This window comes from Chlorocebus sabaeus, chromosome 21 (genome assembly GCF_047675955.1).
Source record: "Chlorocebus sabaeus isolate Y175 chromosome 21, mChlSab1.0.hap1, whole genome shotgun sequence".
Lineage (NCBI taxonomy): Eukaryota > Metazoa > Chordata > Mammalia > Primates > Cercopithecidae > Chlorocebus > Chlorocebus sabaeus.
The window spans coordinates 115,606,972-115,624,719 of NC_132924.1; the positions used below are offsets into that span (position 1 = coordinate 115,606,972).

Here is a 17,748-nt window from a genome sequence, read left to right on the forward strand (position 1 = left end):
TGAATTACAGGCATGAGCCACCGCTCCTGGCCTCTCCACTCAATTTTTAAGCCCGTGAGAGCTAAGGCTGTGCCTGCTGCATTTACCAACAATGGTGCCTGGCATGTGGGGAGACCCATTTCACAGAGAATGGATGAGTGAATGACAGGGTGAGTGGGTGATGAGTGGGTGGATGAACCAATAGTAGGAACACGCTACATCTACTGTAACCTGGCAGAGATCTAGCATTAAGTAAAAGAAAGCCCACCCCTTTGATTGCTGGGCTCAGGTCGGTCTTGGAAATTGATGGGGAATCACTATCCTGGCGTCCACACCTGGCTCAAGGCTTCCTCTTGTGGCTGCAGCACCTGACCTCCAGGTCTCTGTGCTCTCCTTCAGGGTCTTTCCCCACAACAAATCCAGACAGATCAGAGAGCCACTTGTAGAATTCCATCGTTAAAGGTTGTTCCTTGAAACCACATCCGGTAAGAAAATCTCCATTAGGTTTGCATCAATAAAATAGGGACAGTATAAGTTTGAGAGTGTAACGGATTTAAGATCAGAATTACACTTTATGCACATGTGGGAGGAGCTGAGGAAGACAAGGTCTTGAGGAGAGAAGTCAGAAGGTGAAGGAGCCAGTCAGTAACCAGGGCTTCTGGAACTCTGGGCAGGACAGGCTGGAGTGGCAGGGACATGAGAGGATCAGAGCATGTGAGGTCATGCAATGGAACCTGGAGCCGGGAGCACAGGAAAAGTCCAAGGAAATCTGCTTCTGGGGAAGATGTTCCCTCTGTATGGTGGCCATGCCTGCAGGTGCACTGCCAAACACTGGGGGCAGCCTGGCTGCTATTGGCCAGCATTTGGGAAGATGAACTGGACACAGGTTGCAGAAGGAACAGGACTTCCTAGGTCTGTTGGATGCCTCTGTGTCTGCTGGTCACTGACTCTCACTGTCTGACCACAATGACCTGCCAATTGTTATAGTGATGGTTTTTATATCTATCTTTTAAATTTTATAAAATGTATCCTTGACCATCTCTAAGAGTGATAAGAGAAATGGCATTCTGGGAAAGTCAGACTCTTACCTTTGCAAAGTTGACTTAACACAATGCAGCACAGGATGGATTCTCCCAGATTAAGGCATCTGATCACACAACTGTCTCAACCTGCCACGGTCCGTGAACTCCTCTCCTGGAGACACCTGTGCTGCCCTGGTGAATGTGGACACAATTTGTATGTAGATATTCCAGACACTGGCTACTACCTTTTCTTCTAATTCTGTGCCTGAAATCTCACTCCACCCAGATGCAGGGCTCTGCCTCCTGCTTCTGTCTCCTCCCTGAGCTTCCATCCTGATGGAGTTGCATGGACATCAAACTCCTGGACAGAGTGCAGCGACCTGTGGAGACAGTGGGAGGGAATCTCACGTCTTGCTACCTTCCTGGACCCAGTTCTTTTATAACCGAAGCAAGTGCTCTGGTCTCCCTTTGGACTCTGCAGTATGGGAAATGTGCTTCATGAATTTGTAGCTGATCAGCTCAATGATTTGATGGCAAACCCAAAGTGAAATCCTCAGATCTGCAGAAATTGCCCTGCATTACTGTGAAGATGGCGAGAATACTGTGTGGTAGAGATGCCTTCTCCCCGTGTAGAGACCTGGCCCCCAAACAGGACAGAGCAGAGAGGGCCAAAGAGCCCAAAACATGTCTCAAATTGTTGAAAGACAACTTCCCAGGACTATTCTACTGACAACTTTGGGTCCCTCATATTACATGCCTGACCACCCTTCCTCCCAGATCAGCTGAGTACCCAGGATATCACACATCCCAGCATCTTCCAACAAGGAAAAGTACTTTGCATACCAACTTCCTTCCTGAACCATATTGACTAACCCTGGAAACTTAGCCTTTCCAGAAAAAAGCTCTATCTTTTCTTGGTCCAGTGTAGTCTGGTAGGTTTAATTCATGATTTATGTGACCTTTTAATTTACTCACAGGAGAACATACGATTTCAGAGTAAAGAATGTTCATTTTATTTGTATAAGTTGGACCTAAACAGTAAACTGAGTACTTTTCTTTCATCAGTGTCTTAAATTGGACAATGGTAAAACACATCTTAGATGCTAGAACTGTAGGTCCTGGTGTTTTTCATATGGAAGTTCCCAGTTACTCAGTCTAGGGCATGGAATGGATAAGCGTTAGTAAGTCACTCTATGCCTAAAATGATTTTCTATGGGTATCTGTTCTGAGTTACAGTTAAGAAGGGTGTGAAATGATCCCAAAAGAAAGGCATGAGGGCAGTTCGTGAGGAAACCCATGTGATGGGACAGTCCCATTGGGCACGTGTGACTGGGCAAATGGAGGAGGCTGGGGGATGAATGGGATGGCACAGGGTACCCTGACTTGCAGGAAAGACCATGAGCTCACCCCTTTGTGCCCTATGTTAGGGGCAGTGTTGGTGCATCCTACAGGACATGCCCAGCAGACAGAGGAGCGGCTGTGGGATGAGAAGATGAACTCAGAGATGCAGCATGAGGCCTCCGGGTACAGACAGCTCTGGAGCCCAAGGCGATGAGCCATGCATTGATGTTGTTAAAACGGTGGTTAAAAATATTTAAAGCATCATCCAAGTGTGTTCTAATATAAATACTGTGACCCTGATGTCCTGGGGAATGAGAAAGGAAATGATGTCACTGTGGGAAATGCCCTGTGGGGACAAGGACGTCTGTCATCCTCTGCTCCTGCTCACAGTGACACTGATCTAGTAACACCCCCGTCCTGGCCTGACCCTGCCATGGGCACCAGGCTCCTCTGCTGGGTGGTCCTGGGTTTCCTAGGGATAGGTGAGTCCTCAGAACACTAAGTAGTTTCATTTTTTTCTGTATGTAGACGTGTGTGTGTGTGTGTGTGTGTGTGTGTGTCTGTGTGTGTGTGATGACTACAAATGTTTTCCTTTTTCTGTTGCCAAATTCTATTTCCACAGATCACACAGGTGCTGGAGTCTCCCAGTCCCCAAGGTACAAAGTCACAAAGAGGGGACAGGATGTAGCTCTCAGGTGTGATCCAATTTCGGGTCATGAAGCCCTCTATTGGTACCAACAGGCCCCGGGACAGGGCCCAGAGCTTCTGACTTACTTCAATTACAAAGCTCAACCAGACAAATCAGGGCTGCCCAATGATCGGTTCTCTGCAGAGAGGCCTGAGGGATCCTTCTCCACTCTGACGATCCAGCGAACAGAGCAGCGAGACTCGGCCGTGTATCTCTGTGCCAGCAGCTTAGCCACAGCATGGCACGGTCGCCTCCTTCCTGTTCACAAACCTCATCCTTCTTTCTCTTTGCAGCTCCAAGAGACCGTTACTTTTTGTCTCTCTTTGCTCCTCACTTTTCATGGGAAAGAGGTAGATTTGGACATCGGCTGTCCTTTGGGTAGAAAGAGACCACAGATTCATTTCTGAAACACAGTGACTGCAAATGTAGGTGGTGAAAACAATCACGGCCCACTGCACTCTAGGAGTCCTCGGAACCAGCTCACTTCTTCAAGCAAGGAGTGGGTGTCTCAGCCTAGGCCTTCAGGGCAGACATGCATCTTCTATACGTTTTGGAGGCTGCAGTGCTGCCCACACCCATGAGGTTATCAAGGGAGGGAAACATGCCTCTTCTCCTGCATATGTTGAGGCATCTGGAAGGTCTGAGGCTACATACCCAGGAAAGTCTTTCTTTCGAAGCTCTTCTATCCCGGTCACCATGGAAGTTTTCTGCAACAAAATATTGAACCTCTCTTCCTGTTTGAAGTAAAGGTCTTTGCAACTTTTATGGTCCTTACTTGATAAATACAATCATGATAACAACAAGACTTCATTTATTTGCCTACTTTAAGCCACGTATATCCTTTATTTTATTTCCATTTGCCATTGCTGATGTCCTGATAGACAGAAGTATGCCTTCACCACTGCTGCCAGTTCACCTTGATTCCCTCAGGAAATCTGATTTTTAGACTCTGAGTGTTTTCATTGTTGTCCAACTCATTTGATTTGAAATAATTTTCCTGAGGCCTTTAATTCAAGAAGTGTTTTATTTATAATATTGAATTTATTCCTTTTTATTTTATTTTTCATAATATATAGTGTTATATAGTATATAGATCTGGGATTCTACAAGTTTGTAAGTCGTACTGAAAACATCACCTTGGCTGAGATTCCACTGGACACCAAGTACGTGTTCTCTGGAGGGCAAAAAAATAATGATAAAAATTTCTAAAATACCTAAATAAACAGACTACTGCAGGAAAATGTTAGGAGATGCACCAAACTGTGCCGTTAGACCTGAAGATAATCTACCAGTAGAATTATCGAAAAGAGACTATAAATAAGTCTCCAGTAAGTATTTGTGGGCATAGAGCAGTGTCTGAGTCTTCTCAGGCTAGATAAGGAAGGAATTCAGTTATTATCATGACTTTGCCTTGGATGAAAATGCATGAACTCCTCAATTTATTTTCTTGTAAAATATTACAGAATAATATTGAGCAAACATTTCATTTTTCTCCAACTGTATCCCTCTTTAGCACTTACAAGTAAAGCGGACACCTAGAGGCACGATTTCTGTAGTTGGGATCCCTTGACTTCAGGACTAAAGTCCATAGCTGGGCTTTATAGGGACTGCAAACCCCACGTGCAGGGAACCCCGTGTGTCTGTGCTGTGCCCAACTCCCTCTGTGAGGCTGCCAAAGGGGGAGTGCTGGGTCTCCCAGAACCCAGCTCACAAAGAGGGTAGCAGTCTGCTTGCTGGGCAAAAAAATAAATTCACCTATTGGCCAATATGTGGAAAGTCAAAAACAAAGGAAATGCTCGATGGTGAGACTGGCAGATGCCCAATTTCCCAAGTTATGAAATGTATAACAGCTCATGGTTCTCAGAATTTCAACAGCTCATTAAGATATTTTTAGAAAGTTTTTGTTTGTCTACAGCTGTCCTTGATATTGATCCTCACTTGTTTTCCAGCCTACTGGTCACTTGAGGTTATTTTGTTGCCAAATTTCAGTGTTGCCTATTTCAGTCACTGAGCACTTCTCACATTCTCCATATCTTACACAGATAGGTGTGTTCCTGTCTTTAAGTATTTTTAGATTGGGCTGTGCAGAATACAAGCATACATTTGTATATGACTCCCACCTTTTATGCAATTTAGGTGTTTAATTTTTAGTAATATTTTTTATTAAGGTATAATTAATAGAGAGTAAAACACAAATATTAATACAAGGACATCCTGGTACATTTTGACAAATGCGTATGCCAGTGCAATAATAACTGAAATTATTATAAAAAAATTTCCTGGCCAGGCGTGGTGGCTCATTCCTGTAATCCCAGCACTTTGGGAGGCTGAGGCTGACGGATCATGAGGTCAGGAGATCGAGACCATCCTGGCTAACACGGTGAAGCCTGTCTCTACTAAAAATACAAAAGTTAGCCAGCCGCAGTGGTGGGTGCCTGTAATCCCAGCTACTCAGGAGGCTGAGGCAGGAGAGTCACTTGAACCTGGGAGGTAGAGGGTGCAGTGAACCAAGATTGCACCACTGCACTTCAGCCTGGGTGACAGAGCGAGACTCTATCTCAAAAACAAAACAAAACAAAACAAAAAAACAAAAAAAAAACCTTTGGCTGGGCGCAGTGGCTCAAGCCTGTAATCCCAGCACTTGGGGAGGCCGAGATGGATGGATCACGAGGTCAGGAGATCGAGACCATCCTGGCTAACACGGTGAAACCCCGTCTCTACTAAAAAATACAAAAAACAAAACTAACCAGGCGAGGTGGTGGGCGCCTGTAGTCCCAACTACTCAGGAGGCTGAGGCAGGAGAATGGCATAAACCCGGGAGGCGGAGCTTGCAGTGAGCTGAGATCCAGCCACTGCAGTCCAGCCTGGGCAACAGAGCGAGACTCTGTCTCAAAAAATAAAAATAAAAAAATAAAAAAATAAAAAAATTTCCATCACTCAAGAAAGCATCCTCGTGCTCATTTCCAATTAATTTCTATCCCAGAGATAAAAACTTTTCTATTTTTATCACCATTGACTAGCTTTGTCTATTCTTGAGCTTCATATAATGGAATCATATTTTTATTGAGTTATTTTTCTTCAAAATTAGTATTTCTGAAGTGTATTCATATTGTAGTATCAGTAGGTCATTCTTTCTTATGGCGAATGTTCCATTGCATAAATACACCACAGCTTGTTGATCCACGCTCCTGTTGATGGAGATCCACGTTATTCCCGTCTTCAACCTTTATGAATAAAGTTGTTGTGAACATTCTTGTGGAATTCTTTCTTGTGGACATATGCATTCTTCTTTTTTTTCTTTTTTCAGATATAGACTTAAGAGTGGAAATACAGACTCACGGTGTAGATGTGTGTGCTATGCTTGCGTGTCCCCACAAAAGCTCATGTTGAAATTTGCCAGTGTAATGGTATTGGGAGGTGGGACAGCTACAATTAGATCATGAGGGATCTGCCCTCAGAAAGAGATCAATGCCCTTATTGTGGGAGTGAATTAGTGGTCTTGGGAATGGTCTTCTGATAAAAAGGATGAATTCAGCCATTTTCTCTGTTTCGGATGCTTGCTTCCCCTTCCTCCTGCCTTGGATAACAGCAGGAGGCCCTCATCAGTTATGGACCCTTGATCTTGGACTTCCCAGTCTCCATATCTATAAGCCAAATAAATCTCTTGTTTTTATAAATTACCCAGTCTGTGGAATTTCTTTATAGCGATAGGAAATAAATTGAAAGAAAATATGGTACCAAGAGTGAAGCTGTTGCTATAATATCTGAAAACGTGGAAGCAGCTGTAGTTAATCGGAAGTGGCTAATGGATAGAGGTTGAAAGAACCGGGAGGAGCAGACTAGTAAAAGCCTAGATTGCTGAAAACAGAGAATTAAGGGCAGTTCTGGTGAGGGCTCATGGAGAAATGAGAAAGAAGGTATCAGAAATTGAAGTAAATGCCATCCTTATTGTAAGTACCAAAATCCTTGGCAAAATTGTGTCCTGTTCTAGGACTTCACGGAACATAAAAATTATGAGTCATTCGCTAGGATATCTGCTGAAAGAAATATCTAAGGGGCTAAGCATTCAGACTACTGTGTGAATACTTTCAGTCACCAGGAAATTTAACCCAGAAAGAAGGGAGCCAAGGGAATAGATTTTGCAAGCCAGCACAGATGGTGACCCTACCTCCCTCTGCTGTCCTGTCTCCTATAAGCCAAACTCTATGCTGTGAGCTGTTAAAGCACTAGAATTTTTTTTCTGGGGAATCTGTACTATTAATAATGTACAGACAACCCAAGTCTGCTTTGGATCTGATCAGACTGACTAAGTCTTGGGAACTCTGCACCACCGGTCACTGAAGAAAGGGGCTGGGAATGTTGCCTGGGACAAGAAAATATAGTTAGAAACATTGGAGTGAATCTAGCATCAGAAAGATGATGTGAGGACTGCAAGGAATAGCTGGAACCTGAGGTTTAATCACAGGCTCCTCACCCTCCGCTGATGAGCAGGTGTGTGAGCTCCAGCATGGAGCACTGCAGCACTAGGTCAGAGGAGGGTGATAGGGCGATGGGGCAGCCTGTGAGCCGAGGAGCAACTGTATCATCACAGAAGCTTCTGCCTTCACCCATCCCTCCAGCTCTGCAGGACAGGTAGAGTCCAGGGAGTCCGTGGAGCACTAGACCTAAGGAAGTCTGCATGGGGAGGACACAGGACAGTGACATCACAGGGTACCCCTCCCATCAGGAAAATCAAGAACCAGAACTCACTCAACTCTATCCCAGGAGAACCAAGCCCTGCGTCAGGTGCAGTGCTGCCTGCCCCACTGTGCCATGGGCCCCGGGCTCCTCTGCTGGGCGCTGCTTTGTCTCCTGGGAGCAGGTGAGTCCTGTGCACTGGACAGCAGCCCCATTCTCAGCTTTCCCACCCCTGTGTCCTCCACTTTACCTTGGGGAGGGTCTCCAGGCTGTCTCCTGGCTCATCCTCCATCTCCTTTTCCCACAGGCCCAGTGGACGCTGGAGTCACCCAAAGTCCCACACACCTGATCAAAATGAGAAGACAGCAAGTGACTTTGAGATGCTCTCCTATCTCTGGGCACACCAGTGTGTACTGGTACCAACAGGCCCTGGGTCAGGGGCCCCAGTTTATCTTTCAGTATTATGAGAAGGAAGAGAGAGAGAAAGGCAACTTCCCTGGTCGATTCTCAGGTCACCAGTTCCCTAACTATAGCTCTGAGCTGAATGTGAACGCCTCGGAGATGGGGGACTCGGCCCTGTATCTCTGTGCCAGCAGCTTGGCACAGCCTGGCAGAGTCACTGACATTCTGTATATAAACTTCCTGCCTTAGCTTTGATTTGAGAGCTGCAGGCCCCACCCAGGTTTCACTCCTTCAAGGGAAGCTTTTAGTTGTTTGGAAGGCACGTCTTCTGTCCTACTGAGTGCAGAGCTCTCCCAACCAACAGAGCTCAGGTTTCCTGTGCCCTGAGAGTGCCCACTTTTCTGCTGCATCTTCTTGCAGCTTATCACTTCCTGGGTAGCTTCAGAACAAGAGTGACCGATGAGCCCTAGATGTGCGATTGATTCTTTGTATTTGTTATATAGCTTAAAGCCTTTCGACAATCTTGCATATCAAACGTTCTTATTTTTCCTTTATGGATGGAAGGCTAAGGGACACTGAGTCATTTTCCCATGTCTCCTGGCTTGTAAGGATCAGAAGCAGGAAACAAACTAGTCCATACATTTTCTATCTAGCCCCTGCTCCATCATTACCTTCTGCATCCTGGTCAGTAAGTCAGAGCCCTCACACTGCCCTCTAGTGACCAGCAGGGCTGCAGTAGAGATTCAGTTGTCTTCAGGGGTCATTACTATGGCCTCTTCATTAGCAACTTTGAGGAATGTTAAATTTCACACTTTTTAAAAATCATTTATATGCATTCCCTGTGTCTTTCCCCAGTCTTTAGTTTACATTTTCATTTTTATGGTGTTTTTTGATGCACAAGAATTTAATTTAATGCAACAAAAGCTAAAAAACAATTTTGTTTGTGTGTAAACAAAAACCACTTTCTCATATAAATATCTAAGCATATTTTTCTCAATTTATTCTAGTAAAATTTAATTTTGGATATTCATACTAAGAATAAATGTACCTAAAATATGTCTCATGTAAGAAATAAGACAGAGGCCTAGGAATGGGAGGGAAGGACATATGTTCAGTGAAAAAGCAACAGCCTGTCAAATAGAGCCCTAAAGTAGACACCCGGAGCTGATGGCGGAGAGGTAGGTGGAGGCCCAAAATTGGGGTGGAAGCCCAAATTTTGCCGAAATGATTTGAATCTATGCTTTAAAGACGAATGCAGTTTTACCTCTTTAGGCAATAAAGACCAAAAATAGACTAACTATTTTAAATAATTGAACCTTAAACATACCAAAATCGGAACATCTTCCCTAAGGACAGCATTTTCTTCCACCCAGTCGCTAAATCTGTATTTGAGAAAGCTGTGTACTGTTGATAACCGTGCAATATCGTTACAATCAACATCGTAATAATACTACTACTTGGATCAGAAACAAAGAGCATTTCTAAAGTTTGAAGAATGTATAACTGGAAACAAGCTCTCACTGAGTTTGGAAATGCAGGCACTAGAGGGTGCTCATTTCTCTTCCTTTTCCAATCAGGGGGCTACTCAAAGTCTGTTCTAGAACAAGGAGTGAGATCCTCCACTTCCCCATGGTGATCAGGCTTTCAGAGGTAGAAGCCTTATTAGTTCATAATCAGCACGAACTGACCTCACCATCAAATGTATCAACCTCGATGCTCACCCTCCTCAGCAGTCAGAGATTTGCTGTGTTCTCCAGGAGCTCGTGCATTTCACGGAGCACACTTTATCCTCAGTTTATTTAAAAAAAAAAAAAAGAGCCTTTATAGGGAGTTCTATTAACAGAAGCTTTCTGTACTTTGCCCTTTTAGATGCTACAAATTCTGATACCTGATGAAAAGTGTAAACTTAAAGCTTGCATGTGGTTAAGATTTTTTAATAACCAAATTAAATAATATATATAATGAAAATGTCAATAATGCTCTCAAATCCAATCCCACCTTCCATTGGTAATGAATATTAACACTCTGGTTTGCTTCCTTTTACCCCTCTTTTCTGTGTTCATGCATAACTTTCTACCGAAGTACACCTAAAGAAAATGGGTTCACCTGTACACTTTACCTGCCACATGCATACTCTTTTCTGTTAATAGACTTGTTCTTTATTGTTCCAGATTGGTTTATATAGACCTAACTTGCTCCTATTAGCTGCTTCACATTGCATAATGAGGGTAGACAGGTACACTTGTGCTCTGTTGCCTGATTCCTAAGTTCTGCCAGATCTTTTCTAAAGTGGCTGAATGGCACCTTATGCTTCCAGGTTCTCCTCACCCCAGCACTTAGTTGATGATTCCAGCTTTTCCATCACTCATAGTCCTAGAAGGTCTGAGAGCTTTATCAGTTTCTCGTGCTTGAGGAGACAGGGAGGGATAAAAGAGTAGATAATTGTCAAACCTATCAGAGACTACACAGTATCTGAGTTCATGCTCATAAAGCATTGAGAGGAATGTTAGTCTTGTTTTATAGATGAGTCTACATGAGGCTAGAGTCCAGGAAGGTTAATGAATGCCTTGCCCATGGTCTCAGAGCTAATAAATGATGGAGCCAGATAAAGGATAGTCTGCTTATTTCTGTGTGGGATTGATCGATGGGAGTTCGAGGGAGGAGAAGTCTAGAACCATGTGGGGTTGTCTTCAGATAAGACACCAGGGGTAGGAGGGTCTGTGTACCCTACAGCACTGCAGGTACATGCTTCATGGTGTTGGCAATGGGGAGATACTAGAGCAGGTGAGTGGTTAGTGGCCTGGAACCAGAAGATCTGAGGTTTGAGAAAATTATTCCCATCACAAGATGTAACAGAGACACTGATGTGAATAAACTAGACCAGGGAGCTCTATGAGGAGCTGTTGTTAACATGAGGGAGGGAGAAAAGCATCTAAGTGGTCACTTCTAATATGTGAAATGTAGAGGAAAACAATGTTAACTAGAATCCCATCTGATTTTAGTCAGTTTTGCTTGGTAAGTAGTTGGAAGATGGGATAATTTATTTTTGAGGTTAGGTAAACATCTATAAGACTCCTTTACCTTGTGAAGTCTGGTGATGACGGGAAAAATGGCACAGCCAATGCAGTCACAGTTTGTTTGATAAATAACTCAGAGTTCAAAGAGAGACACTCATGGGCCTGAAATTGGTAAATGTTCCTGCATTCTAAAATTAGGAGGATCTTATTTTCTTTGAATCAGCAGAGAAGGAAGCATAGGCAGTGGGGAGGGCCAGTTGGGAACACAGCAGAGTGGCCGCAGGATATCAAAGACAAAGGACATGTAATATCAAATTCTTTTTTTTTTTTTTTTTTTTTTTTTGAGACGGAGTCTTGCTCTGTAGCCCGGGCTGGACTGCAGTGGCCGGATCTCAGCTCACTGCAAGCTCCGCCTCCCGGTTTACGCCATTCTCCTGCCTCAGCCTCCGGAGTAGCTGGGACTACAGGCGCCCGCCACCTCGCCCAGCTAGTTTTTTGTATTTTTAGTAGAGACGGGGTTTCACCGTGTTAGCCAGGATGGTCTCGATCTCCTGACCTCGTGATCCGCCCGTCTCGGCCTCCCTAAGTCGTGAAGCTGTGATGCAACCCTCCCCCTTCTCCTAATGGTTTTTCAGGTCTCAGCACAGATGCACACCTGCACACGTGAGGGAGTAATTGCTTTGGAAATGAAGGACAAATAGCTGTGTTAAATATTAATAACAACTCCACCTTACAAAGCACACCTGGAAATGGAAACAAGATTTTTCTAAGGCCTTCTATACTCTAAGAGTCTGTAACTTGTTGGCAAACTGAGAGGTGAGGATGGGGGAGTGTTGATCCACATGCGATGAGTACTGTGTGCGGGGAAAAAGAGATCAGACTGTTACTGTGTCTGTATAGAAAGAAGTAGACATAAGAGACTCCATTTTGTTCCGTATTTGAGATGCTGTTAATCTGTAACCCTGCCCCCAACCTTGTCCTTGCAAGAGACATGTGCTGTGGTGACTCCAGGTTTAACGGATTTGGGGCTGTGCAGGGTGTACTTTGCTAAACAAGGGCCTGAAGGCAGTATGCTTGTGAAAAGTCATCACCATTCTCTTAATCTCAAGTACCCAGGGACACATACACTGTGGAAGGTCACAGGGACCTCTGCCTAGGAAAGCTAGGTATTGTCCAAGGTTTCTCTCCATGTGACACTCTGAAATACGGCCTCATGGGAAGGGAAAGACCTGATTGTCCCCCAGCCTGACACCTGTGAAGGGTCCCTGCTGAGGAGGATTAATACAAGAGCATTTGCTTCTTCAAGCTCATTTGCCAGTTGAGATAGAGAAAAGCATCTGTCTCCTGCCCATCCCTGGGCAATGGAACATCTGGGTGTAAAACCCGATTGTATGTTCTATTTACTGAGAAGGGAGAAAACTGCCTTAGAACTGAAGGTGGGACATGCCTGCGGTAATGCTGCTCTTTATGTATTAAAAAGGTTTACGGAGATGCTTGCATATGCATATCAAGGTACAGCACTTTTCTTAAACGTATTCATGTCACAGAGATCTTTATTCATATGTCTTACTGCTGACCTTCTCCCTACTATGATCCTATTATCCTGCCACTTCCCTTTTCTAAGATGGTAAAGATAATGATCAATAAATACTGAGGGACCTCAGAGAGCAGGCCAGCGTGGGTCCTCTGTAAGCTGAGTGCCGGTCCCCTGGGCCCAATTTTTCTTTCTCTATACTTTGTCTCTGTGTCTCATTTCTTTTCTCAAGTCTCTCGTTCCACCTAACGAGAAACGCCCACAGGTGTGGAGGGGCAGGCCACCCCTTCATGCTCTGGTCTCCCTTTGAGCTCTGCAGTATGAGAAATGTGCTTCATGAATTTGTAGCTGAGCAGCTCAGAGATTTGATGCCAAACCCAAAGTGAAATCCTCAGATCTGCAGAAATTGCCCTGCATTTCTGTGAAGATGGCAAGAATACTGTGTGGTAGAGATACCTTCTCCCCATGTAGAGACCTGGCCCCCAAACAAGACAGAGCAGAGAGGGCCAAAGAGCCCAAATCATGTCTCAGATGGTTGAAAGACATTTTCACAGGACAATCCTGCTGATGACATTTGGTGCTTCATATTACACGCCTAACTACCCTTCTCCCCAGATCAGCTGAGTACCCAGGATATCACACATCCCAGCATCTTCCAACAAGGAAAAATCTTTGCGTAACAGCCTCCTTCCTGAACCACATTGACTAACCCTGGAAACTTAGCCTTTCCAGAAAAGAGCTCTGTCTTCTCCTGGCCCAGTCTAGCCCAGTAGGCTTAATTGACGATTTATGTCACCTTTTAATTTACTCAGAGAAGAACATATGATTTCAGAGTAAGGGATATTCATTTTACTTTGTATAAGTTGGACCTAAACAGTAAACTGAGTACTTCTCTTCCATCAGTGTCTTAAATTGGACAATGGTAAAACAAATCTTTGATGCTAGAAATTTAGGCCCTAGTGTTTTTCACATTGAAGTTCTCAGTGTCCTGGGCGCAGAAGAGATGAGCATTAATAAGTCACACTATGCCAGAGATGGTTTTCTATGGGTTTATAGACTAGTATTCTCCCGTTGAGCAAGCATAAGAGTGTTTGCTTCTTCAAGCTCATTTGTCAGTTTGTATGGGAATTTCCAGTTTGAAATAAGTTATGCTTTTAAATTTGAAAGAGTGTGAAGTCAGGCCGGGTGCAGTGGCTCATGCCTGTAATCCCAGCACTTTGGGAGGCCGAGGCAGGCTGATCACAAGGTCCACGTGGCCAGTATGGTGAAACCCTGTCTCTACTAAAAATACAAAAAAAGTAGCCGGGCGTGGTGGCGGCACCTGTAGTCCCAGCTACTTGGGAGGCTGAGCCAGGAGAATCGCTTGAACCTGGGAGGTGGAGGTTGACATGAACCAAGATCATGACAGTGCACTCCAACCTAGACAACATAACAAGATTCTGTCTAAAAAAAAAAAGAAAGAGTCTGAAGTCTACAAATATAATACAATTCCAATATCTCTAATACCTAAGTTATTTTTTGAAGTTTTGGGTTTCAGAAAAAAAAGGAAAGAAGTAGGGATATCCATAGGTTTGGCCATTTTTATATTTAAGATCTATGTGTATATATGGGTGTATATATATGCACACACACACACAAAAGTATACATACACAGAGGTGTGTGTGTGTGTGTGTGTGTGTGTGTATGTAATATCCCTTGGAAGAAAATGTCATGATGACTACATGGCTTAATGGGATTTATTTATGAAGAGAGTTTTTCTAAAAAGAATTAGAAAATTTGAATTCTATTCTAAATCTTTACTTGGGACTTCCCAGAGAGCATTTCGGACCCTACTAACCTATGTTTGGGTGTATTTGGCAGCCTGGAGTGCACCAGACAGTTCTTGGGCCCGTACCTTTGCGAGTTAGACTGGAGATGCCTGTACACATGACAGATTCTTGGTGTTGTTCACTCCCAGTCCGGGCCTCTCTGGAATGTCACAGACTACCATCGAACAAACAGATTCCCAGTAAGAAGAATATTAGGACATAGCCACGAGGAAACATGAACACAAACAACAAATGTTTGAAGTGCAAACGAAGACTGGAAATTTTGGCATTATAAGATATGAAAGTTTGGAGAGCTACATTTAAATGAACACGAGGGGAAACTGAAACAAGAAAAAAGAGAATGTCCGAAACCATCAAGTAACTTTCATAAAAATTGTCAAATAATGTATCTAGGAATGTCTCACACAATCACTGAAAACAAAATGGAAAGTCAAACAGTTGATCAGCTCCTCCTAAAGAGATTTTTAGTGATGTCAAAGATGGATCTGCAGGAGTGATCTAGAATGCAGCATGGGAAATTAAAAGTGAAATATAAAAGACATTAAGAACAGGGAAGAAAAAAATGGATATTTTCCATATATTAGAATATGCATATTTTTCATTATTTCCCATTTTGAATTGCATATGATTGCAGTTCCAAACAGATAAAATAGGTAGAATGTTATGAGGTGATATTTATAAGATGTTAGCTGACAATTCTTTAGAGGTGTTTAAGGACCCAAATTCAGAGTTTCCAGAATCAAAATGAATCTCAAGTAAGACAAATAGTCAAGTCATAGGGAAATTGTAGAACATGAGGTACAAAGGGGATACTTTGAAAGCAATCAGAAAGAAAAGAGAAATACCTCCCATAAGAATAGATGGAGAACAAGAGTAAGTAAAGATAGTGGTTAAAAATAACAATTAGCTCAATTGTCATTCTCCTTCATTTAAGGTGACATTGATTAAAAAATCCTTTTATTTAAGTGGAATATGAAAAAAGACTGCTGTGAGTTTCTATCAAGGTACCTTTTCTAAATTACAGTTAATAAAGGTGGGAAGTGATCCCAGAAGAAAGGCATGAGGGCCGTTCTTGAGGGAACTCATGCAATGGAACAGTCCTGTTGGGCACGCGTGACTGGGGAAATGAGGGAGACTGGGGCATGAATGTGGATGGCAGAGGGGACCCTTACTTGCAAGAAAGACAACGAGCTCACCCCTTTGTGCCCTATGTTAGGGGTGCTGTTGGTGCATCCTACGGGACGTGCCCAGCAGGCAGAGGAGCAGCTGTGGGATGAGAAGATGAACTCAAGAGAGGCAGTGTGAGGCCTCCGGGTACAGACAGCTCTGGAAGCCAAAGCGATGAGCCACGCATTGATGTTAAAATGGAGCTTATAAATATTTAAAACTTCACCCAAGTGTGTTCTAATATAAACGTTGTGACCCTGAGGTCCTGGGGATTGAGTGAGGAAGTGATGTCACTGTGGGAACTGCCCTGTGGGGACAAGGACGTCCGTCATCCTCTGCTCCTGCTCACAGTGACACTGATCTGGTAACACCCCCATCCTGGCCTAACCCTGCCATGGGCACCAGGCTCCTCTGCTGGGTGGTCCTGGGTTTCCTAGGGACAGGTGAGTCCTCAGAACACCAAGTAGTTTCATTTATTTTCTGTGTGTAGGGGTGTGTGTGTGTGTGTGTGTGTGATGACTACAAATGTTTTCCTTATTCTGTTACCAAATTCTACTTCCACAGATCACACAGGTGCTAGAGTCTCACAGTCCCCAAGGTACAGAGTCACAAAGAGGGGACAGGAGGTAGCTTTCAGGTGTGACCCAATTTCGGGTCATGAGTACCTTTACTGGTACCAACAGGCCCCGGGACAGGGCTCAGAGTTTCTAACTTACTTCCAGAATGATGCTCAACTAGACAAATCAGGGCTGCCCGGTGGTCGGTTCTCTGCAGAGAGGCCTGAGGGATCCGTCTCCACTCTGAAGATCCAGCGCACACAGCAGGGGGACTCAGCCATGTACCTCTGTGCCAGCAGCTTAGCCACAGCGTGGCACAGTCACCTCCTTCCTGTTCACAAACCTCGTCCTTCTCTCTCCTTGCAGCTACTAGAGACCCTTAACAGAGGCCTCTCTTTGATCCTCACATTTCATGGGAAAGAAGCAGATTTGGACATCGGCTGTCCTTTGGGTAGAAAGAGACCACAGATTCATTCCTGAAACACAGTGACTGCAAATGTAGGTGGTGAAAACAATCACGGCCCACTGCACTCTAGGAGTTCTTGGAGCCAGCTCCTTGATCCAAGCAAACAGTGGATGTCTTAGCCTTGGCCTTCAGGGCAGACATGCATCTTCTAAAGGTATTGGAAGCTGCTGTGTTGCCCACATACATGAGGTTGACAAGGGCAGAAAACATGCCTCTTCTTCCTATGTTGGGACATCTGGCATCTGGAAGGTCTGAGGCTACATCCCCAGGAAGATCTTTCTTCTGAAGCCTCTTCTATCCCTGTCACCTTGGAAGTTTCTGCAAGAAAATATCAAACCTCTCTTCCTATTTGAAGTAAAGGTCTTTGCAAATTTTGTGATCCTTACTTGATAAATACAATCATGATAACAATATGACTTCATTTCTTCTGCCTACTTTAAGCCACCTGTATCCTTTATTTTGTTTCCATTTGCCATTGCTGCTGTCCTGATAGTGAAAGGAGCTGGGCACATTCCTCAGCCCCGGGCTCAAGACTCCCTGAGCCTAGTACAAACACATTCCATCCTCTCATCCCACCACATATCGCCATATATCTCTCAAACTCCCTGAGCCCAGTATAAACACCACCTGGAAAGCCTCCGATAAAGAGACAGCTGTTCAAGGTTTCACTGAAAGCGCAGGAACCAAAAGAATTTCTTTGTTCCCCTGTAACTTTCGGGCTATAAAAAGCAAACGCTCGCATTGTTCGGGGCCCTCTTGTATGCTGTAGAATGGAAGGACCAGGTTCGAACTTGTAGTAAAGATCCTTGCCGCTTGGCTTTGACACTGGACTCTGGTGGTCTTCTTTGGGGAACTAACGGTCTGGGCATAACAATAGACAGAAGCATGCATTCGCCAGTGCTGCTCCTTCACCTTGATTCACTCAGGAAATCTAGTTTCTAGACTCTGAGTGTTTTCACTGCTGTCCAACTCACTTGATTTGAAATAATTTTCCTGAGGTCTTTAACTCAATAAGTGTTTTATTTATAATATTGATCCTATTCCTTTTTATTTTATTTCTCATATTAT

General features: G+C 44.1%; 1 gene segment (V, D, J or C); it reads left to right on the forward strand.

The window, feature by feature from the left end:
* Positions 1 to 2,720: 2,720 nt before the first annotated feature.
* LOC119621608 (T cell receptor beta variable 7-6-like) lies at positions 2,721 to 6,715 on the forward strand. The segment is given in 2 exon segments: positions 2,721 to 2,824; positions 2,965 to 6,715. Coding segments are annotated over 2 exon segments (522 nt in total).
* Positions 6,716 to 17,748: the final 11,033 nt, after the last annotated feature.